The sequence below is a fragment of the Plectropomus leopardus genome, chromosome 17 (assembly GCF_008729295.1).
Source record: "Plectropomus leopardus isolate mb chromosome 17, YSFRI_Pleo_2.0, whole genome shotgun sequence".
In the NCBI taxonomy this organism is placed as follows: domain Eukaryota; kingdom Metazoa; phylum Chordata; class Actinopteri; order Perciformes; family Serranidae; genus Plectropomus; species Plectropomus leopardus.
Genome location: NC_056479.1, coordinates 25,046,454 through 25,070,714, shown reverse-complemented (window position 1 = coordinate 25,070,714; position 24,261 = coordinate 25,046,454). Strand labels below are relative to the sequence as shown.

At 39.5% G+C, this 24,261-nt stretch overlaps 2 protein-coding genes across 2 annotated transcripts in view; both read right to left on the bottom strand.

The window, feature by feature from the left end:
- llgl1 (LLGL scribble cell polarity complex component 1) overlaps nucleotides 1–11,981 on the bottom strand; it is a 49,483-nt gene extending 37,502 nt beyond the window's left edge. Inside the window, exons 1-2 of the mRNA XM_042504988.1 lie at nucleotides 11,679–11,981; nucleotides 8,392–8,489 (exon numbers count right to left, since the gene is read on the bottom strand). Coding sequence (XP_042360922.1) covers nucleotides 8,392–8,489; nucleotides 11,679–11,759 — 179 coding nt within the window. The 5' untranslated portion in view covers nucleotides 11,760–11,981. The remainder of the gene's footprint in view (nucleotides 1–8,391; nucleotides 8,490–11,678) is intronic.
- A 2,815-nt stretch (nucleotides 11,982–14,796) lies between these two features.
- myo15aa (myosin XVAa) overlaps nucleotides 14,797–24,261 on the bottom strand; it is a 35,130-nt gene continuing 25,665 nt past the window's right edge. The window contains exons 44-65 of the mRNA XM_042504448.1: nucleotides 24,158–24,233; nucleotides 23,952–24,067; nucleotides 23,035–23,153; nucleotides 22,604–22,745; nucleotides 22,103–22,214; nucleotides 21,858–21,932; nucleotides 21,276–21,478; nucleotides 20,812–20,936; nucleotides 20,329–20,392; nucleotides 20,100–20,172; nucleotides 19,819–19,892; nucleotides 19,269–19,351; nucleotides 19,048–19,178; nucleotides 18,816–18,910; nucleotides 17,858–17,935; nucleotides 17,035–17,131; nucleotides 16,791–16,951; nucleotides 16,259–16,392; nucleotides 15,965–16,098; nucleotides 15,557–15,690; nucleotides 15,063–15,203; nucleotides 14,797–14,926 (exon numbers count right to left, since the gene is read on the bottom strand). Of these exons, the coding sequence (XP_042360382.1) occupies nucleotides 14,825–14,926; nucleotides 15,063–15,203; nucleotides 15,557–15,690; nucleotides 15,965–16,098; nucleotides 16,259–16,392; nucleotides 16,791–16,951; nucleotides 17,035–17,131; nucleotides 17,858–17,935; nucleotides 18,816–18,910; nucleotides 19,048–19,178; nucleotides 19,269–19,351; nucleotides 19,819–19,892; nucleotides 20,100–20,172; nucleotides 20,329–20,392; nucleotides 20,812–20,936; nucleotides 21,276–21,478; nucleotides 21,858–21,932; nucleotides 22,103–22,214; nucleotides 22,604–22,745; nucleotides 23,035–23,153; nucleotides 23,952–24,067; nucleotides 24,158–24,233 (2,469 nt within the window). The 3' untranslated portion in view covers nucleotides 14,797–14,824. The remainder of the gene's footprint in view (nucleotides 14,927–15,062; nucleotides 15,204–15,556; nucleotides 15,691–15,964; nucleotides 16,099–16,258; nucleotides 16,393–16,790; nucleotides 16,952–17,034; nucleotides 17,132–17,857; nucleotides 17,936–18,815; nucleotides 18,911–19,047; nucleotides 19,179–19,268; nucleotides 19,352–19,818; nucleotides 19,893–20,099; nucleotides 20,173–20,328; nucleotides 20,393–20,811; nucleotides 20,937–21,275; nucleotides 21,479–21,857; nucleotides 21,933–22,102; nucleotides 22,215–22,603; nucleotides 22,746–23,034; nucleotides 23,154–23,951; nucleotides 24,068–24,157; nucleotides 24,234–24,261) is intronic.

The window sequence follows — 24,261 nt, the reverse complement described above, 5'->3', positions numbered from 1 at the left end:
AAGCAATATCTACAAAAAGAAAACAAATCTTTTGAACTTCCAGACTTGGAATGGGACGAAAAAAACAATTTTATGATGGACAGTGATAAAAAATAATAATTATAATTATAATAATAATAATAATAATAATAATAATAATAATAATAATAATAATAAAACCTCACAATAACGTTGTGGCAGTTATTAGAGTTTACCAAAACTATATAAAAATTTAAAATTAGGAGTGAAAGAAAAAACATTTTATTTAACTGAAATAAAAAATAAAAAACTAGACTTTAGGAAGACAAAAAATGTTTAAAGAGTTTAAAGGGCCCTGACACACCAGCTGACGGCTTTTTTTTTGGCTGATTCAGCATGCTGAGTTGACATTTGAGACTGCAGAGCGTTTCGGTCAATGAAATCATCTAAACAAAGAGCTGTTTCGTGAGACAAGACTGCTTTCTCACTGAGCTCTTTAGCAGAAATGTTTTCTAGCGGTTTGTTTTTGTTAACTGGCGCACAGTAAATATCCTTTGTTCTTCTAACATTAGAAGATTAACTTTGTTAATGTGCTAACTGGCTAATGCTCTTCCGGCTTCCCTTTTTGAATGATGTGAACAGACGACTGTCGTCTGCTGGTATGGAGGCGAATCTGCTCTCAAGCAGATGCAGAACAAATATGCTAGTTGGCAGTTGGCCGTAGTCTTTGCAGTGTCTGTGCAACTTTTTGGCTGAGGCACGGGCAACATGAGGCGATACAACAGTGGTCTTTCGTCGCTGTTTGTTCTTTGATGTCAGTTTGGTCTATCTGGGCCTTTATGCATATTTTGATAATTATCTGGATGATAATGGAAATCGCAGTTATTTTGGCCAGAATAACAGTGACATGAAAGTCAGACAAACTCATCCAAGCATTTTCAACTTGTCAGGAGATAAAATCCAACGAATCGGTACGACAACAGGGTGACATTCAGCTTGTGTGACCAACAGGATGTCAGACAGACAGAGCGAGGGCTGACAGCTGGAGCACAGTCACAAACACACTGATCAAAGCTGTGCTCTGTGTGTGCGTGTATGTGTGCGTATGTGTCAATATTAGCTCGTCCTCTGCTTGTTGGATTGCCAATACCGAGGCTTCATGGTCACAAAGTTTGAGTGTGACTCAGCATGTGCTGGATACTTCAGATAAAGTCATAAAGCTCACATAATGTTCTGTGAGTGTGTGTAACTACTAGATACAGTGCTACTGACTGTAATTGTATTTTTTTAGGTTTTTACCCAAAACTGATGCATTTCTACCAACAAACTCTGGTGTCTGACGTGCTGAGCTGCAGACTTTTAATGCCCTCAAGTCTGCAAGCACTTCTCATCCCCAGCAACTGCGCTGGTCGTCTTGGAAACCAATTCAAAAGCTTCCTTTATTAAGACTAGACTCAGCAACAAAGCTCTTACTCACCCAATCCACACACACACATACACACACACAGAGGGTTAACCCAGGGCAGCGCAACATGCATTCTTCGACAGGAGACAGACTCCTCAAGATCGCCCCTCCACCCCCACACATGATCTCTCCCGACATACACACATACACAAAAAACTCCACACCACATTGTCCCCCTTCCCTCTGCTGAGCCCCAGTCTGTGGTCGAAGCAGAAACTCTCAGGGCGTAATATGACTCTGCCTTTATAAACACGCAGGGAGTGAGAGACGTAGAGAAAAAGGAAAGAACAAGTGAGAAACTTCAGCGAGAGGCAGAAAGAGAGCGCATGTGAACAAGAGGAGAGGAGGAGGAGGAATCATGCCGAGACAGAGAACAGAAGTTCAAACTCATTTTGCAGTTTTCAACTTTTTCTTTGTAACTGAGTAAATAAATTCTGCATGTACACGATCAAACTTTTCCTTCATTTTTTTGTCTCTTACTACCACTCAACACACACAGTACACTGCTCTGGCGTCAGTAAGAATCAAACCACACATCTGGCACTGACGCTGGTAGTCAGTGTGTGTGTGTGTGTGTGTGTGCGTGTGTGTGTGTAGTACAGTACTAGCAGGTATGCTGGCAAGCACGTCCAGGTCAAACCCAAGTCAGTGAGTCTTTGAGATTATCAGGGAATGTGAACACACACACACACGCACACAGTTTTCACTGCAGCACTGACATCTGAGCTGAAAAGATAAATGGATTCAACGATTAGTAATCAACAGAAAACTAATCAATCAATCTTTTCAGTCTTTTTTTAGTCATTTTCCAGCAAAAACACCAAAAAAACTCCTTAGGTGCATCACTTCAATTGTAAAGATTTGCTGCTTGTTTAAGTCTTAATTCAACATCTCTGGATTTTGGACTGCTGGCTGGACAAGCTAAACAATCTGAAAGCATAATTTTGTGATCCGAGAAATCATATTGGGCATTTTGTTTTTTTTCATTTCTTGTTTTAAACATTTTATAGACCAAAAACATAACTGCCAGATTAATCCGTAAAGTAAATAATTATCAGTTGAAAAATCTGTAAAGAAAAGACTGTATATATTGGTGTCAGATGATTAGAAACATTTGTTTACAACTTAGAAAATTCACATGAACGTCAGAATAACATAATTCTCAAACTTAGGGCTGTTGCAATAGATGCAATATTACAAAACTGTGTAACTGACAGACACGGGGGATTGGCAGCAACTGCCACAACCCGTTCATGTTCTTTTTTTTGTATATTACACTACACTACAAATGCCAACAGTGTGACAAGGCGCTGAGCTTCTATTCTGCACACGTTTGCCGTTTTTTCGAAGTCACAGTGAGTTAAATGTGCTTAACTTTGGGTAAATACAGCTTTGGTCACTTCCACTTTTTAACCAAGCAGTCCAATCAAAATGAAAAAAAAACTGACACCAATTACTTAGGCTTAGGGAGAATTTTTTCCCAAAATATTTACTTATATATAAAACATGACTTTTGGGTGACAGCAATGCAAGTGGTGTTCTGTGAATTTTCCTTATTTTTTTGAAAGTTATCCATTATTTTGAGATTTAACAATGCAAAAGGATTTAAGAAGAATTTAAGAATTTAAGACTTTTTACGACCAATCAAGGCCTTATTTTTAGATTGATTAATTCAATGCCTTTAAAACTTTTTAAGGATCTGCGGGGACCCTGGCTGTAACATAGCAACCAGACACAACTAAAGCACTTCAGCTGAAAAAACGCTGCACCCCTTATTGCACCTCACTGCCCTTTCTTGTTCTGCATTTGTTTGCTGTACAGCTGTGTCATCGTTGGCATTAAAAAAGCAACAATATACTGAATAATAGCCCCACGACAAAGCTGTTTACAAAGCACTAAAATTAGGATTAATGAAGTCATTTGCAAAAAGAGAAAAACAAAAACCTGCAGTAATATTGGGCTGCTGGGCCACCCTTAACCACCACAGGGGGAATTCCTTCACTGCGACAGCTCTTCTCAAACTGTTTGATCTGACTGACTTTAGAGGCCCAAAGAGGTGAAAATTATCCACCATTTTTTAAAAGCCTGCACCGCTGATCTGATGCAATCAACATGTGAAACAAGATACTCTTGTTCTTTTTCTTTTGTTAATGTTCCAGATATTCTCTGTGGGTATACAAACAGACTTTCCAGAAATTCCAACAGCAGCTGGGACCTTGTTATAACGCAGGATGACTCGTCTGAGCTTTGCAGTATCACTCATTTTGTCAGAGTAGGTATAGCCATGCAGTACAGTTATTTTTCCTCCCCTTCCATCTCTTTTACACTCCCTTGTCTCCACTGCCTCTGTTTATCTCCATCTCTCCCCTCCTCCATCCATCCATCTCCCTCAGGGGTGCAAGTGCCTGGTACCACCAGTCTCTCTCTCTCGCTCTCTCTCTTTCCTAAAGCTGTGTCTCAAAGAGTCGATTCTCCAGTCTAATGCATCAGCACATAACGCACAACCACAGCGAGACTCCCTTCGCACTGAGAAATGTGTACATACTGATTAAAAAGCCATACACAGTAACTATCAACATACATTCACAGTCAAACGCCGGCATGTTTGTGTTCAGACATCCTGTTACAAGCTCTCCACTGCAGCTCTGAAAACATGCAAGACGAAAATGAAACATGTGATGCAAAAATGCAAAACCAACACTGTTAACATATGCTTTAAAAAGAGGATACTCGGCTTGATTTGACTGGGGGCCACTTTCAGAAAATGACAGGAGGACAGGGGCCAGTCGCCCGGTACATGTTTCAATGATTTTAGAGGATTTCTAGGAATGTAAGACATTTCTAGGATTTTAGGATGTTTGTAGGATTTTAGAAATTTCTAGGATTTTAGGACATAACTGGGATTTTAGGACATTTCTAGGATCTTAGAAAGTTTCTAAGATTTTAAAAAGTTTCTAGCATTTTAGGACATTAGGGGCTTATCTCAGACCTATGTCTGGGGCACAGGGGATTCTCTATCAGCGTTTTTTTGATAAACAAGCTCTATTTCTATGCTGTTTTATGCTCACCTTATGTACACTGAAAGTGCAAATACAATTCCCAGTGTTAATCACTTTATTTTTACTGCGAATTAGAAAATGGTTGGGGAGCCACCCATCACACCGCTGGGGGTCAGATTTTGCCCGCAGGCCCTACGTTTAGTATCACTGCTTTAAAATATCAACTTAACTTTCTAAAGGATGCTGTTTTTCAAGAGAAGAGGGAAGAGAGAAAAACCCAACTCTGAGCAAACAACAAGAAGCAGCAGACTGATGTTCCCTGCTATTAACTTAACAACCATCATAGTAATCATGACAGAGTTGGCAGCCACGGAGCGATAAGCGAGAGATCAACAACATGTCACAGAGTCGTGTCATGTGGACAGTGCATGAGCATCCGAGCTGCTGGAATTTCTGACACAACTCTGACATGCTAAGCCAAATTATGGTTCTGCTGCAATGCATTTCATGAGCCAAACCGACACTCATTTCCAGTCCAGCTTTACTCAATCTTCCATCTTCTTCTGTGTTGCTCAAACAGATGCAGTCTTGCATCGCCACTACTGGGGTTGGGGGTTAGATTCCCACTGACCACAAGCTCAGAAATGCATTTTTGGTATTCTGGGCCTCCAAAAGGATGAAAGCATCTGCCAAATAGCATATGTAATGATGCTGTTGTTGTTTTGTTACTCGGTCTTGGTCTAATTTGCATAGCTTTGGCCAGCGGTCCTATCGCCTAGGATAATATTATACTCACATTTCAGTCACTCAAGTGAACTGCAGTGATATGGAGGCAGTACAGTACAGGGCAGGAACACAAGCCGCCAGGTGGTAAACAAACCCCATGTTGACCATATTATCTGAGCTACTTTGGCAGGAATTTCTCTCAAAGTGAGTGCACCTGAAATGTCAATTGCAAGGAAACTGCGTTCACACTACTTCAGTCAGTACCATGAGTCATACTGCAAAATGTAATCACTATTTGGAAAAGACAGTATGGGTTACTGAGTCCTAAAATTCAAAAATTACTTTGTATTTTTGCACTTTCAGTTTCTGGCAATTGCAATTGGTAAATGGATGGATTATACAGAGCTTTCTGGTCATTCAAAGAGCTTCTGCACTACATGTCGCATTCACCCATTCGCACATGGGTGGTCTATGCTACCATACAAGGTGCCACCTGCTACTCAGTTATTAAACAATCAAACACCCTCACACACACTGCTCATTTGTGAAGTTTATCTTGCAGAACAAAACCAGTATGTGTCTTAAACTTCTTCGTTGCCACAAAGCTTTCCTTCAGTAATAATGCGAAATCCAATATAAAAATCCCACCTGCTTTTTCTTGAGAGAATCAGGGCAAAGCTAACCTCGGTCTGACCTATTAAAACAACATTGTCCCGGCAGCACTTTTTAAAAGGGCTTGTTTGCAACCCGCCTGTCACTTATGCTGCTTCCTGTACAACCCTCCACTGTAGAAATGACCCCACATCCCAAAATATCAGACATAAATAACAGCCAAATCTATTCAAATAAAACCACGACTGTGAACAATAAATAGACTTTCCTCTAAAATTGTCCATTTAGAACAGAATTAAGTCATCTTCAGTTAGAGGTACAATGTGTAAGATATGGCCACAATCTTGTTTCAAACATTCAAAAGAAGTGAAGTAATAACTGTTTCAGCATTATGTCAAACACATTAATGTTTTGTACTGCAAAGATATCTACTGAAATGAGCATGCTAACCAGCTTGCCCCAGTCCATTCTATCTAGTTTATACCACTTGTATCTCAAGAGTAGATAGTGAGTCATTGAGTGGGTTTCCATTACAGATTTGTGCAAAATCTGAGCAGATTTTACACTCACAATTTCAATTTGTGCAATTTGAGGGTTAATGGAAACCCACCCTCTGGATAAGCAGAGCTACGATCCCTGGCAACACAAAAGCTACATCCAACACCTTTTTAGTAATAATTATAATGCTGAAGCTCTTAGCAAGCAATCATCAGCAAGATCCAAACCACCCACTCGCAGCAGGATGCCATGTTCAGCGGCAAAGAAAAGAAGTGATATAAAAAGAAGCAAAACAAGAGCAAACACTGGTCTGGCTCTCCACCACCGGCGACACCACTTGCAAGTAATAAGATGAGGTTTAATGTTGACCTCACAACGTTTCTTTTAGACTGTTAGGTAACATCTAACATTGGCATTTGGCAAAACGAATCTCTAGTGAAACTAACAACAAAGGCAAACCACACTGAAAAACATTACAAATGGCATCCATATATAGCTCTGATGTACCCATTTTCTTTCTACTACAGTCTTGCTAAAACGGGGCTAAGACGAACATAAACTACAGGACAGTGACTGGTAGCTTCAGCAGTTTTTGATCGAATTTTGTGTATTCCTACCTTTCTGTTAGTTAGCAGCTGGCTTTTTTAATAACTGATGACTGTAAATTTAGATTGTATGGACCCCAGCAGTAGACCGGTGAAAAGCTTCCCCATTTCTGTGGAGCATGAAGCCAGGCATTACATCTTTAAGTGGTGCAGACAGTGCAACTTTCCTCAGAGACAGACAGCACACACAGCAGTGCACTGCTCTCCTAAACTGGTGTTACATAAACAGCTCTGCTGCAGATACATCTGATCAGTATTTCCTTGTCATTCATAAAGCACTATGAGAGCACGAAAGCCAGGAGCAGCCTAAGAAATAGCAAAACAGATCATAACTTATAACTCAAATAGCTTCAAAAAGCTAGAAATAGTGTGGACCCTCGTTGTAGAAATGGGGTTGCTCAAATGACAGCAGTTTTTTTAAAAAAACTGTAATTCTCATCCAAAATCTTACACTAAACAACACGACATTTAAAAAGCATGACAGATGAAACGCTGACTTTTGTTGCCCTCAAACCTACAGCGGAAGACAGCACAGCAGCTGCGCTGCAGAACTGATGTACAGATAAACAGAGCGGCACTTTAAAGACGCCAAACTGGAGAAAAACACTTTCTGTAGCCTACCAGCCACCGCGTAGTTTTTGTACTCCAGATTGTAGTCTGTGGGATATTGAGACACACGCTCAACTCTTGACTCAGGACTGGATGATATGACCTAAAATTAACACATCTTCACAAATTCACAATACATTTTTACAATTGCCTATTTTTTTAAAATGCGTTTATGTGTTTACTTACTTTTTAAATGATGAGATACTGGTCACAGGGTTCCTCCATTTCAAATTTCCAAAACGTTTCTAGACTTCTTAGTTGGTTTTTCCAAGACCATTTTTGTATGAATTGATGTTTATTATATAAATAAATGGTTTTAACCCCTTGAAGCCTAAGCAAATTGACTTGATTTCCTTCAAAACCAAAGGGCAATGACCAACTTAGCAAGACATGACCCAAAAACTTGCCATAAAAAAGTAAAACATACAATTACCTAAAAATTAGGGGGAAAAAAGTTAAAAACCTCGATGACCTGACCTAAACAGTGCTTTAAAATAATAATAATAATAATGTATATAATGTTATATATATTTATGCTAATTATAAATATAGTTTTGAAGACATTCTTTTAAAATAATTTTCCAAATCCAGTAATTTCTTGCAATTTGCAAGAAAGTTCTTGCAAAGTACAGCAGTTCTTTTTTTTCCACACTTATCTAGACCTGAAAATACTAAAATAAAATTAAATACTCTACAGGAACCTTATGGACATGTGCACTGGACTGCAAGCTCATTGACTGATGGACTACAGTATTCTTAGTTTTAATGCATGAGATTTAGAAAATTAATGATTAAAAAGTTCCATATTAGTAAACTTGTATCAAGATTCTTAAATTTGGCAATTTCAGTTCATCACTCAGCCTAACAGTCCCAAAAAAGCCTCTGTTAAATGTATGACCTCAATTATATTTAAGGATACACTTTGATGGCTCCTGACTTTGTCCCGATGGCCATAAGTTGCAGCTTGGGGTCGAAGGCCAAAGCACTGGGCTGGTGAGGGAACCCATGCTCCACAGTCTGGAAAAGAAACGGAGCAAAACAAGACATTAAAGATGACACAAGAAAAGAGACAATTAAAGCAGACAAATATTTTTCTGCTGCCTTTTACACACCCTGCTCTGTCTGCGAGTGTGAGTGTATGCTTTTGCCCATCAGACTGTGAAGTCAGTGAGGCGTCTAAAAGGGAGGACTCCCTTAATAAAGTTAGAGGAAAGTTCTTAAAAAAGCACTGAGGGCAGCAGCGTTGCTTTATTACGACGCTCTGCAGACTTTGTTAAATGGGATTAACATAAATTCACAGTTTTTCCTTCTGCACGTCAGGAGGAGGCGAGACAGCTGGGAAAGCATTTACATCTACAGAGAAACAAAGAACAGAAACTTTGTAGAGAGATACCTTAAACTTTATAATAGGTTCGCGTCAGGACCCCAGAGTGGGGTCTGTGTCCAAGCAATTTGGTTTTTAGTTTGGAAATCAGATATGGGGTAAAACATTAACTCTTTGTTTCTTTAAAGTGCCGCTCTGATTACACAAACACACGCAAACAGAGTGACATCAAAGTAACGCTCCTGTTGAGAGACCACCTCTGTGATAGTTGAGGCAGCTGCTGCCAAACCTTAAAAAGTGTGTGTGTGTTGTCACAACGCAACAAACTGTTTATGGACTTTAGTCGCGATGCACCATTCAGCTCATCTGAATGTACTAAAAAACAAGTGTCTCACAACCATAGAAATGAAATGAGTCATACTCAGAGCCGTCATACTAATTTCAAAGACATCTAACTTTGTGGCACTGACAATCTCTTAAGATGCTTTCATGTAGAGCTGCAACAATGATCAATAATCAAGCAATAATCAGTTGTATGTGATTACAGAAAAAGATAACATTACAAATCAATTAATTGATATTGAGTATGTTGAAATCGTGCAAAATAATGGTGCTAATCACTTAAATAAATCACGCAGTACTATATTTTTTCCAGTTTTATGGTATATTATTAAATAATTCTGTTGAGTGGGGTTTATTTTGACATGTGCAGAATAAATTGAGGCTTTCAACATCCCAAAGTTTAGACAGCCCCTCTCTGGCACACTCTGCCCTTCTTTTTGAGTGACACACACACTGCGCAGACAGACAGCGGCCTCACCTGACCCGAGCTCAAGGCCACCGCAGGGCCCAACGGGGTTATCTTTGCACAGTAGTCTATATTTAAAGTGTAGACCCTGTTGGTAATGTGCAGGTCATCCACAAAGATTATGTGCAATTGATATGCACAATTATCAATTTGGACTTTAACCTACTTTGAGGCTTCGACCAGTTTAGCAACAGTGGTCAAGGTGACAACAGGCGGCTCACTGAGAGAGAAGCTGCTAAACAGATCTTGGCACTGCACAGTGAGGAAGAGGATGATGATGTTGGAGGGATTGTTGAGATTTGTTTTTTAAGTGGGGTTGTATGGGGAATTTATTCATAGTCGGTATTTTACAAACAGTAGGTGTTCTGCAATTTGGAGAAATGAAGTCGTTATATCGCTCTCCTCAAAGCCAGACTCCATTGAGAAAAACAGTGATTTAACACATCTGAACACAGAAGCTGCTGGTCTACTGCTGCCTCCAAAAGTTTTGTGTTTTTTTGTGACTTAGGTGTTTAAAGTGGTTAGTTCAGATTAACTAAAAGTCACATAATAACAAAAAATAAATAAGTGATACAAACAGCGGTACAGACCAGCAGCTTCCATATTCAGCAAGTTAAAACTACTGTTTTTGTCAATGGAGTTTGGTGGCTTGGACGAGAGCATATATGGGGAACTGAAACTGTCAGAGCAGGCTGTCTGACCAGATAAAGCAGTGAAAACACTAAATATAGCACACATCTAAACCGATACTGGGGTTTTTAGGTGGGACTTTTTTTAAGATGGCCCCATCCACAGCAGCAGATTGCTTAGCTTCCATGTCAGACCCCGGCCTGCTTCTGTAAATGGGCGGTTTTTCGACAGACATCTACTGTACATTAGCCATGCATGAATACCTTATACAACCCCACTTCAAAATATACAAACTATCCCTTTAACTCATGCTTCAGGAAGCTGAGGTTTACTGTACATAAGTGATACTGAGCTTGCTTTGCTTGGTGGCCACTGTGGTGAAATGACAGGAGGCCAGGGGCCAGTCTCAGCAGCTTCATGCATGTTCCTAGGATTTTAGGAAAAATTTAGGATTTTAAAACATTTTTAGGCTTTTGGGACGTCTAGGATTTTAAGATATTTCTAGGATTAAGGATGTTTCTAGGAATTATTTCTCTGATTTAAAGACCATTCTCTGATTTTAGACATTTCTCGAATTTTATGACAATCCTAAGGTTTCTTAGATATTAGGATGTTTCTAGGATTTTAGGACATTAGGGGCTTAACTAGGACCTCTATTGGGGATCTGGGATCCTCTACTTGATACACATGCTCTGTTTTGATGCTGTTTTGTGCACTCTGCCACCTTTTGCATACTAAAAGTTCAAAAACAATTCCCAGTGTGAATTGCCACTGGCCATAGGTTGAGTATCACTGCTGCACACAAAGTGGTTGACATCCATATGGGTGTGATACCAGAGTAGCATGAAATCTGACAGTCATGGTTTCACCCACAGACCCTCAAACACTGAAACAAGAAGATGGAAAACACCCCTGCATGCTTTTACACACAGTGTTGTTGCAGCTTCTCTGAAAACCCCCAAAAAGGAGGCACAAACTGTCACCACGCTGACAGCCATCTTGATCAATATCTGAATGAAATATGGGTCATATGGAGCATCAAACTGCTGCACCACAACTCTAATCTTATTAACGAGCAGCCTGATAATCCCTATCACTGACACAATCAGCTGTTGGTGGTTAATTACGGTAATGTTAGGTCCGAAAAGATAAGTTTCCTCAAGTCTTTGGTGCTTTGAACGCGGGCCTCGTTTGGGTGAAAGCCAATTAACACGCCGTGAAAACAACTGAACCCCACACAAACACACATCAACAAAGCGTCCAGTCTGCACTCAAAAACAGCAGTTTGCAGCTAATGCTTTGCTTTAGCTGCAAGCAGAAACACAGAGAGGGGGAATGCTGCAGAGTGCCCGGTCCCGTTTTGAGATAGATAGTTTTGGGGAGCAGCAGAAGAGGAGAGAAGAGAAACCCTTCTCCCTCCCTTTCCTCCGTCCCGTTACTTTACCTTGTTGAAGGCGAAAAGCTCCTGTTTTATCTTCTCCCTCTGCGGGTCGGTGCCCTGCCGACGAAACCTAAACTTCATCATCTTGAAGCCGGGCGGGGGGCAGGCGGGGGGACGGAGAGGAAAACACGGAGATAACAACCCGGAGAGGCGGTTGCGGCGCAGTCGGACGATGCTAAGCTAGCTAACCGACTAGCCCATGCAGGCTGAAAGCGGGGCTGCTGCTGCTGCTGCTGCTGCTGCTGCGGGCTGCGGCTCTCCTCCCTCCTCTCCCCCCTGGTGCTGTTTAGGTCGCGGTGGGTTTGACCACAGCCCCCTCCTCTTCCCGGTTCACACGGACCCCGTTATTGTGAACCAATGAGGGCGAAGAAATCTGCGAGCAATTACGCAGAAACGCCCACACAGCCGAGCGCTCCGGAGGGGGATGCTCGGTTTGTAGCACGGAACACACCGCATGAACATCGCACTTACATCACTCAATACAGGGCGTTAAACGGTGAGTCCCTTTCATAAAATTAAACTACCACACAGTAAATAGCTAAGTAATATTTAAAAGCAAAGCAAGTGAACTTGTTCACCTTCTGTAGATGTAAACAGTGGTGGAGGAAGTATTCAGTTCCTTTACTTAAAGCAAAAGTACTATAACTATGACAATACTTTGAGTAAAAGTCCTGCAAATGTTACTTAAGTAAAAATAAGTATAATCAGGAAAATCTACTTTAAGTTTGGGGAAAAAACTATTAAAATAAATTTGAAAAACACAAAAACTATTTAAGAAAAAAACGTTCAAACAAGAAAAAAAATTAAATGACATGTTTACCAAAATAGTTCAAAATGTCCAATTCAGAAAGACCTAAAAAAAAAAAAAAAAAAAAAAAAAAAACAAATCTACAAAAATCTTAAAAGAAAAAAAAACATACTAAAAAACTCAAAACTGTTCCAAAACAGACAGAAGAAAAGGGGGTGAGGGTGAACAAAGGTATATTCAAACAGACAGTTTGAGAGAAAAATGTTGTTTTTAACATTAAAGCATGTAAACAAGTTCTAGTGGAAACCTAAAATACAAGTATGAAATTGAAAATGAGCATCATATGGGACCTTAAATATTTTACTGTAGTAAAACCTTGTGGGATGATGTTAATGAGATTGTTTTCAATGTTTGTTAGTAAAATTCTTGCATCATCAAATACATCAAATTATTTTAGTCATTTTATTATTGTATTTTATTGCACTATGGACCCTCGTGAGCAATGTCCTCAATAAAGTCTGAATTTGAATTGAATTAAATTAACTGACATGAAGTTTTCCTAAATGCTATTAATATTACATTTTAATTGTTTTTACATTAATTAATACATTTTAAATTAGGCAGAATTTGGGAAACAAAATGTGTGTTAGCTTTCAAAATTTTTTTCTTAAAAAATACCAAGAACTTACTAAAATCATACTTCATGATTTTATGTAACAAATCAATTGAACTGAATTAATTTACCTTTTGTATTTGAAAACCTGTTGCATTTACTGCTGTTATTATAAGTATTTCTGTGTTTTTTTCCTATACAGAAGAGGATTTGGGCCAAATGTAAAATTTGTTTGAGTTCTGAGTTTTAAGTCAGAATTGTGACTTTTTCGCAGTATTTTGACTCTAAACTTAGAACTTGTATTTTGCAGGTCTCCCTAATCCTCTTCACTTTCTAATATTTCATTTTCTACGATCTACTCTATTTCCTATGCTTTCTACGTAGCTTTATCGTGTTTGCACCGTATCTCCTAATTCTCATTCTTTTGTTTTGCACTGGGACCAGAGAAACACAATTTCATGTTCTCAGATTCTTTTGAAATTATACATTTTGTAAATTTTTATGCTCTTGATGTTATTGAAGTTATCTTTAAATAAACCAGATTCGCACACCAGAATAATTTATGCTACAAACTTTAATGTACAACATTATTAATGTGCATTAGTAATGTGCAACAGCTATTTACAAAAAATACATATAAATTGTATAAATAATAATTTCAATTAGTGCAAAGAGTTCATTAATGTGGCCTTTAACTGTGTGTGTCAATAGATGCTTCCCCAAATATGTTTCCCCTGTCGAGTCTTTCCCTTGATTTCATGACAGGGAAGAAAATTAAAGAAATGAAATTTAAATTCTTTTTTTTACAGAAAAAAAACCCAGCATGTCTTATAGGCTCAAAATTAATTTAGGTAGGCTACTCTTACATGTAGGCCCAAGCCAAATAAAAAAAATATGTATTGTGTCAGACCACAAGCATTTATTAGTGTTTAAGGGAAGACAATATTAAACTAAGATTGCTCGTTATTCTTTTCACATATTTGAGTTTCTTTGAACAGAACCAAACACAGCAGGGGCTCCTATCCTTCAGCGCAAAACGGCATTTAAATTCAGTGTTGCCTTAGGATCAATGCTAATCAAATCATACAACTCTTCTGAAGTGGGGAAATTAAAGTAAATTAAAGATGCTGTAGCCATTATAGTCTCAGCCCTTAAAGCACTCATGGCAGACAAGATCTTGAGCAGATTTGACTAAGAATGTTAAACTAAAAACATTAATGGGTTCAGCCTGAAAGGACGTTTATCAAGTCTGACTCTCAGTTTCTCTTCCTTACATTGCACTATAGACGCGTGAATACATTAAACTCTGTGGTTTGTGTGCGCGTGTAAGTTTGTGCAAGGCACACGTATGCATTGACACGCTGGGTGTGCATGTCATGTGCACAGAAAATACATTATATGTGCCTTTCCCTACTTTACATTATTGCTGTGGGTATAATTGTTAATGTATTTATTTTTATTTATTTTTGTATTTGGGTTTTGGACTGTTGGTTAGACAAAAGATGCCATTTAAACGTGTCATTTTTAGCTGTGGGAACTTTGATGGTCATTTTTTATTCTTCTCTGATATTTTACCAAATCCAGAAGGTAACTTTTCAGTCGCAGCCCTGATTGAATACACCTATTTTTGCAAACTACGTCATCAACATCAAGGCTATACATTCTGTCACTTTATAGAAACATTACCTTTACATATGCAAAATAAGTTATTTTCAAAATAGAGGTAGATTAAGTACATCTGTGAGGCATTAGGTGTGATTTCTCTGTATGTGCATGTGCTTGTGTGTGTTATAGCAGGGTGATTTCACTTGGTGGCAAAGTGAGTCTCTTTTCTCTGACTGACAGCATGTTCTCCATGTGCATAGCGATGACTCGGCAAAGCTCCAGGCCCTGGAAAACACACCCACGAACACATACAGCAACAGCATGGCATTTAAGGTGAGTGAAATGCACTGAAAAATGACATATACTTATTGCAACTGCAGCTCTCTCTGTATCTCATTCACACACGCATGCACGTACACACCTGCTCCAGCTGCAGCTGTGTGATGCGCTGGTTGAGCAGGTCTCCTATCATGATCTCCACATATGGATAACTGGAGCCTGAAGTTGGTCTCTGGGTGCGAGTCGACTGGACCTCCTTCAGGGGGAAACGCACCATGGCCTCCTAAACACACATACACCAAATGTATATATAAATACACAAAAGGAAAGAGACACTTACAACAAATATGGACAAATAATAAAAGTCAAAAATATAAGATTTAATAGACAGAAGAAGAGAGTGAGCGAAATAACCAGCAGAGGGAGCCAAACAATTTGTTGTGAAATAATTCTGATTTTGCAGCAGTTTGCTTTAAATGCAAATTAATCAAGGCAATGTTAAATAAGTATTGTTTAAAATTCATACTGTTGCAGTCAGTCAGCTGCCCGCTACCATATATTACCAGCTGATCCAGGAATGTGAAGCATGCAGTATCACACAAGCTGGATTTGCAATCGAATGGATGATTTACACACATGTGTATCCTTGTTCAGAAAGTGCAGTCCGTTCAGATTTACGGCCAGGATGCACGGGGCGTGGATGGAGGCTGAGCTAGAGCTTTGAATGTAGAAGAAGGAGGAGCCGAACATGGGAAAGGCACTGACCAAACCTAGGCCAAAAACACAGGAAGGATTACTACTGATACAGCAGCACATTCAAGCTAAGCATTAGTCATTTCTAAAAAAAGTAGTTACAGACATGTCTGTGTAGATTTGAGCAATCATTATTTACTGAACTGCTTTGCTGCATAGTCAGTAAATAAAATGGGTTACTTGGTATTCAAAGTTTAGCCGTTTTGTCTGTTAATTATTCTGAGGTTGATGTTTTTAATTAAATATTCCTACTCAGACAGATTTTGGAGATTTTGTAATTTGCGGTCTTACCAAGGAACTGTGCACGAGCCTGGTGTGGGTTTAAAGGCTGGACCTGCTGCATGTGTTGAGTTGCCATGTTCAGCCAATGCTGGGAGCCCTGTTTGCTGTAGAACTGTGGGGGGACACACTCCTGCACCTCACGGCTAAACACACACACACACACACACACACACACACACACACACACACCAGTGATACCTCAGAGGCAGCAGTTATGTGGGAGTCATATGAAACTGAAGATTATGGCATTGACACTAGCTAAGACAAAATCTAAGTATGTATCTCTGTGTTTACTGTATTTACAGGGTGGGCAGGTAGATGGTGTCCTTGGCACGGTGCTGTAGGGCGGCCAGTCTGGCGATCTGCTGCAGATGCTGATCACTGGCCTTACCCTGAGGGACCACACTCAGCAAGGCCTTCAGGTAGTCTGGCAAAACCTTCAAGGAATAATAGAATAATAATAGTTCAATAATAGAGAATAATAGTTTATTGGTGTTTATTTGTCTGCTCATGTTGTGACAGTAAAGTTAAAATCTTGACACATCTTCCTTGTCAGACTGTGATAGTTGAAGTGAGTTGGTGGTCGCACAAACAAAAAAGCTACAAATGACATCAGCACACAGGGAAGTGGATCTGGTCTTCCAATGGGTTACAAGGAGAACATGGTTATACTGCAATTGGGCCTATACAGGTAATATCTACTGTATAATCCATGTGACAGTATGATTTGTTGTAAAATCAGCCACACAGGAGGACTATGAGTCAACATTTTGTAGTGGATATGCAACATTACAAGGACATCAGCTGTCCTTTATTTCATACAATAGAAATCTACCTGGTTATAGTGCATGGTCACATAGAGTTCATTGTCAAGTTTGAGAGCCAGACTCCATATGACTCTCCTGAACCACAGACTGTAGTTGGCGTCCACTGGCTCCGCCTCTGTAGCGATGTCCAGGATGTACTCGCGCTTGTTCAGGGGACGCACATTCTGACCTATATAGACACACACACTTCAGTTTTTTTCTGACTTCATCTAAAGTGAATTGTTGTATGTCAAAGAGTGTTTGCATTGTGACCTTTGTGTGTGACCAGAAAGATGGCATATTCATCCAGAGCCTCTACCCTGTGCAGTCCCATCTCATAGCAAAGCTCCTCGATGACGTCCAACGCAACCTGAAATCATTCACAAGAAGCATTGCTGCCATCATGTGGACCCACAAATGCAGCGGTTTTTTTTCTCTTATGTCTCAAAGTCAGTCAAGTCTACAGAGGCTACGCAATCGCACAATCCTTTTCTTCAGAATTGATATCATTCTAATTATAAGATAAACTCTGCAGGATTTTCCTAAAATGTTCCTATACAGACTCATACAAAGTAATCCCACTCAACCATCACTTATCATAGAAGTGTGAGGTGATGTATCTATCTGAGTTCCTGCCTTCTGCCTGTAAATTCTTCATATTTTGCTGTAGTTGTGCCGACCACAGCACGCAGCGAGGTTGGGACTTTACAAAAAGTAGCGATCAGGTAGTAGCAGCATGCTCCCTTGAAAATCGCAGGCAAAACTCAGATAAAACATCATTTTTACATGACAAAAGACCCAGCGGACAAAGCTTATTCCAAAACAAGACTGAATCAGGGGTTGGCTTTCACTTTTGCTGGAGAGCAACAAAGAGAGGATGGGGATGCCGGCCTGTTTTCTGTTGGACAGGCAGGTGCCGGTGGTTAACTTAGTTTGCAAAAGTACCAGCTTTTCCATTACAACTAATTGTAACATTCCTAAAGTAGCTTGCAGTGCATACACTTACGATGCCACGTTCACAAACAGTAAAGGAGAATTCCTACATTGTTTGCCTTTTGTGTGTGTGTGTTTGTGTGTGTGTGTGCGTGCCACTCACAGAGCAAGTCTTGATTTTCAAGTGTCTTTCGATCCCACCTGGCAGCAAGAACAGCTGTCTCTTAGAGCTCCGCCCAGCCTGAACACAAATAACCAATCAGACGGAAAGGTGATATGTTCAGTTAACACCAATGTAACGTGTACAGCTGCCACTGAAAACAGCTGCTAAACACTCACTCTTAAACACGACAGATGCCTTAGGTAGAAAAGTATGAAATATACTATATTTGAAGTAGAATAACATCATCAATCAGTAATTCACCTCCTAAAATCTTTAAAACCCATTCTATATATTCACACCTGATTCATAATACAACATAGATTTGCTATATCACCATGTTTTTTTCAATGATGAAAAACAACTGAAAGCTAAATACAAAGACAAGTATTGTACTGTAATCATTGCATTATAAGTTATTTCTGTCATTTTTCTTGCAGATTCCTGTAAGGTATGGTACACATTTTACTATATATAAATCATAAGAAGACTGCATGGCTGAATTAGGCCTTGTTCAGACTGCCAGCCCAGATTCTTTTTCTGGCATATCTTGATTGTAAACAGGTTGATTTGAGAAAGTTTAGAGAGGAAAACAAGTCTGTGGACAGACACCAAAACAGGAGTTCTGCACTATGACTTGAGAGTGCTGTTAAGAGGGCAAAATGATGAACCTGTTGCTAATTGATTCACATTGGAAACAAGATTGGTTATATGTATGTGATGAGGTGTTTTGGGGTTAGACGCAAGACCTCCATTTCTAATGCTTCTGAACTGTAAAAGCTGTGTCACCTGCTAACCGCTATGTTGCTACTGATGCATACACTGTTACCAAAGCAACCTATGCAGAAAGTTGGTAGTGTCTGGACACAGATCAAATTTAATCACTTGCAAATAACAATGCAGAGAGTCTTTCTTAAAGATCTGATGTGCCTGCAGTCCCAACACATCCTTGGAGACTTACCAGCATAGCTTTGAGCTCCATGCTGTTGGGATACTGTATACGTCCGCCATACTGAAAAGTCCTTCGCAGGTTCTGCTCACATGCCTTGGCAATACCTGTGTTGATAAAGAGCAACAGATCAATGATAACAAAGACTGCTGTCAGACCTATGATGGATTTATGATTGCGGTTGTGTTAAGTTGTTGTTGCTAAATCATCTTTCCTTGGATTGACTGAGAAGTGGATTGTTTACCTTGGTACTGCATCCCAGGGCTGTTGCAGGCGTCCTGCAGGAACTTTAACAGAAATGGCTTCATGACATCAGAGCAGCGATAAAAAGCTGTGAGGATGTACAACAGCCTCCATCCTCTCTGACAACTGTCCCTACATGCAAAAAATACACACATAACTGTAAATTAAAACACAGATTAAGTCCCCAGGCAGCGCTTGATGTAAAGTGTGGAAGAGTCTTACGGTTTGGAGCTGGTGTTGGTGGTGACTTGCTTCATGACCTGGCAGTACGCTTCATCCTTTATCAGACCGTGCTCGCCACTCAACTAGATATATGAGCACATGCATGAAGATAAATGGCACTGATTCTTTTTTCCAGCATCATGTGTAAGTCAATTTATCTCATTATCATTTTAAAGTGACAGTTCACCCCAAAGTCAAGTGCTATCTAGTTTCATTATATTGGAGAGAAGGCAGACATTCTTATAAACTGGATTATTGCTTTTTATGCGCTTTTTTTTTTTTTTTTTTTTTACCTTTGTTGTTTAGTATTTCTTTTATATTTGTATTTCCTTTATTTGTTTTCCACCTCTGGTCTGTCTGCAACTTATTTATGGGTTATTATGAGTTATGGTATCCATGTGCTGTCAACACTCGACAACTTATATTAAAAAAAAAATCTAAATTGATAAAGATACAGTTAAAAGTAAAAATATGTACTTTTAAATTTGGGGTGAACTGTCAATTTAATATTTCACAAGACAATCAAATATGTAAGTGTTTGTCCATGTACCTTCAGTATTGTGGTGACCAGGTCCTGTTCAGTCTGACCTTTCAGTGGGAAGTCTCCCATGAATTTCATTATGGCTGGATGAAAACAATCAGTCAACATGGAAACAAATCAAAACATAAAACAAAAGAAAGAAGTCTCCATTTCCTCTCATTTCCCTCTCTCTGGGCCTCCCTCTCACTGACCCAATCGGATCTCAAGAATTTTTTTTAATAATTCCATGGCATGGCATATTTTTTAAAAAAATGTAATATCCTTCCCTCCTTTCCTTACTCTTCTCTCACCTAGGAAGATGTCAGCGGCCACTCTGTTCATCCCACTGTCTGAAAAGTCGATCAGAGACTCCTGGATCGGAGACTGGAGAGACAAAACACATGACACAGAACACAAAATATATTTGTGCAGCAGGACAATATATTAAACACTATCACCGAGAATTAAGATAACATATACAAGAATGCAAAGACATTTTTTGAATTGTTAATGCTTTGAAAAATAGTTTGGCTGCTTTACCTTGGAGAATTTGACCATGTCGACAGGCTCCCTGCCTTCCTTCCCTTTTTTGGCTTTCTGATCACTGTGGGCCAAATACAGGCAGCAGTTATGAACTCTGCGTGTGTATGTATATCCATTGTCATTTGCTGCTGACCTGTAGCCTTTTTATACCTTCTTTCGTCTTTGTTTGCCATCAATTAATAAGAGCTCTGAGCCCATTATTATTATTATTATTATTATTATTGTTAAGTAGAAGAAAAAGAATATGAAGAGGAAGAATAAGAAGAAATTTAAAGAAACAGATTTTAAACAAAAGAACAGTGTTTCAGGGAAATATAAATGAAAATAAATATCATACTGGTCTTCTATAAATGGGGTGTCTGTTTTAAGCCATTTTTCTTTGTAGTTGCTTTTCTAGCAGCTACAAATATTTCAAATAAGGTACATATAAGTATTTTGTCTTAATAATTGTATGTATGCGTAAGTATGCATGCATCTGACCTTCTGTTTCTCTGTGCCTCTCTGAAGTACTTCTTGGCGAACTCAGCCATGTGGTACTGACTGCTGTGCAGAGGCAGATCGTCCAGTTCGATGGCCAGACTATCCCCATGAATCTCATTTACAACCTGATGCACATACAGCAAATACACACCCACAGCAATAAAAAGCTTTGCAGCACTGCCATTTAAAGGAACACCAAAGATGTAATTATCTACAGAATATTTCCATTTCTGCTAAACCAAAATATTCCAATGTATAGTGTATAAACAGCAGCTTGTACCATAATATAGGGGTATAATTTATGCTGAAGTCTGAAAGTTATTTTGGCTCTGAGCCTGGTGTGCATCTTTTTTCTTTTTTTTTTTTGTTTAATGTACTGTGGAAGTTGAAAATAGACATGATGGTCTTTTTGGAAAGTAGAAAAATGCAGCCTTAATGTGAGTAAACAACTTCTTAGTCTGCACCTCTGTGGACAGGTCAAGCTCATGGGCAGCAACAGCTGAACCCATCGCCACGGCAACAGCAGCAGATGCAGCGACTCGACCCTGTCTGTCTCGAGGCTCCACACGTTCAGCCGGGAGAACAAGGAAGTCCGGAGCAGCCACAGGACGGACGTACTCGCTGGGAAACGCTCCTGATTTTCCATACACAGCCCCGAACCGCCAGCCTGTACACGTACACGTACACACACACACACACACACACACACACACACACACACGCCAGAAGATATACAGAGAGGTTCATATGCAAACAAAGAAACACATTAAGTGCAACAAACAAACCCAAAAGTGTCACATGCAAAACACAGAAAAAACACAAGGTAATGTCTTGTGTTTTTTGGTCTCAACCAACAGGACAAAACCTAAATATATTCAGATTATGTTTTATGAGGGTTTTTAATGCAGAAAATACCCAGTTCAATCAATATCAATAAAAATGGAAGGAACACAGAAGTTAAGGCAATACTAAAAAAATCAACCAGCAAAAAGAAAACAGCAAAGCAAACAAAAATACAACAAATCCCAACCGGCTGCCAAACCCACCAAACTCAGGAGTGTCTCTCTTTAGCTCCTCCAGAAGCATCACTTTCTTCCTCACTATGCAGCCGTAATGTTTGCCTGAACACACACACACATTCATGTGCACACAGACACACACACACAGCGACAGACATGACATGAAGCACAGAGAAGCAGACACATACTGTACATGGCTCACAGAAGCATAAAGCAGGTCTACGAACACATCACAGCATGATTTTTTAATTTTTTTGCCGTTTGCGTCTCACCGGCCTCCAGCCCATCCATGTGCTGCACTCTTATGATGTCTCCTTTGTGGAAGCTGAGCAGAGACCTGTCTTCTGTAATGTAGTTCCTCACTGCCACCATGTACTCCGAGTCCTGACAGAGACGTGACATGTTCACATGTATCAAAATCCTCAGTGGTCCCCAGACAAGGTGTGAGCCAAAATATATCACCGCATTCCTCTGAGTCTGTGTGATTTATAGTTTACAATCATATATCAGTCACCACAAGGTTAGTGTCTAAACCTTCTTGCTTTTTATCGTATTGTTGCACTTTATTAACTTCCTTTGAAAATAAATGTATGCTCCATATCATAGAAGTGTTGCTGTTCTAGTCTGACCAGCAGATAGCATTTCATTTTAACCATTAACACATATTACTATGATAAAACCCAAAGAATTGGATGTATTATCAAAAAATCAGTCTCAAGAAAACCTATAAAACACACACACACTCACACACATACACACAGACTCTCTCTGACCTTCTTGAGCTCGGTGAGGAAGTAGTCGATCATGTGTTTGACCTGCGGGGCCTTGGCTGAGAACAGGATCAGCTTCTCGTTACTCAGGTTGAACTCCAGCATGTTTTTAGATGGAATCGACACAAACAGGATGTCCGAGTAGCTGCGCAGGAAGTGATAAAGCAGAGTGCGGAAGCTGACATAAAGTTACGGAGAACGGGAGGAGGGGTCTCAGGTCAAATCACTTGACACAAAGAGTAGAAAAGGTTGAATGATTGACTTTTCCTCATGTTTTATTTGAATGAAGACTTTTAATTGGCTAATTTCACCTCTTCTTATGTTCCAAGGCTTAAAAACTTGGAAATATTGAAGATCTACAGCTGACACATGCAAACACACAAACACACGCACACACACTATGTCAGTGTTTCTGTACAGTCTATAAGGCTCACCTGTAAGGTCTCAGCACTCTGAAATAGTCCGAGGCAGCAGAGCTACTCCTCACCATCTTCAGCAGCTTGATGCCTTTATGAGACACAGACAGCACCTGCACTCCTGTCCCCACACTGCCCTGGAACACACACACGCATGCACACACACACACAAACGCACGCACGCACGCACATACGCACGCACGCACGCACGCACGCACGCACATACACACACACACTCACACAGAAAGACTAATTGGACACACCAATCTGGGTGATGCTTGATTTTACAGTTATTTCTGCCTTGCCAAACAATGCTCCCCACGTTTTGAAACCTGGAGTGACATTACTTTTCTTGTGTTGCTTTCAGACGCCTTTCACAGATATTTAACAGTTTAAACTCTGAGCAAAATAGTGCTATTTTTTCAGAAACGTGATAAAAGGCAATAGGCAACTTGGTAAGAAATGTTCCACACATTGCTAGAAGTTAGTATATTAAAAAAAAAATATTTTTTATTTATTATTTTTATTTATTAATAGCTAGGGATAAAATGTCTAGGGAAAAAAGAAAGGAAAAGCTAGGGGAAATCTATACTTATAATTATATTTAAAATTATATGTCAGAATCATTTATCATTTTTAAGCACCTTTTCAGACACTTTCTTTTTATTTATTTGATTTTATTTACTAATTTTTATATACTAATTTTCCTGTAATTTAAAAAAAAACATATTCTTGCTAATTTCTGATTATTTCTTTTGTTTCTCATCAAGTCTTTTCATCACTTTTGAAAGAAATCAAGCCATTTTGTTCCGGTTTCAAAGTATTAAAGTGAAGGTTGAAGGCTGCTTTAGGTTTATCATATTCAGTGTCGGGGTTGCTGCAGCTGATCTCACATATGATAAGATAGAAACTAAGATAGATAACTAAGAACTCACAGAGGCTGGGAAGAGGCGGGAGAAGTAAATCTCCCACAAGTCTCTGGCCATGGCAACAACTTTCTTCTTAACGTTCTCATCGTGTGTTCCTGACACCTGATCCACCTTGTTCTCAGCTGGCGAGGAAACAAAGGAGTTTAAGTTATCTAATCCTGTTGTCTAGGAGTCATTTTTATGCCAAGTCATTTAAATATGTTTTTTCATACCAAATAAAGTTTTCATCTTTTGCCTTTCCTCCTGCGTGATACGGATGCAAGCCTCAGAAAAGGTGTCATGCACAACCTGCAGGAAACACATTCAGGAATAAGAA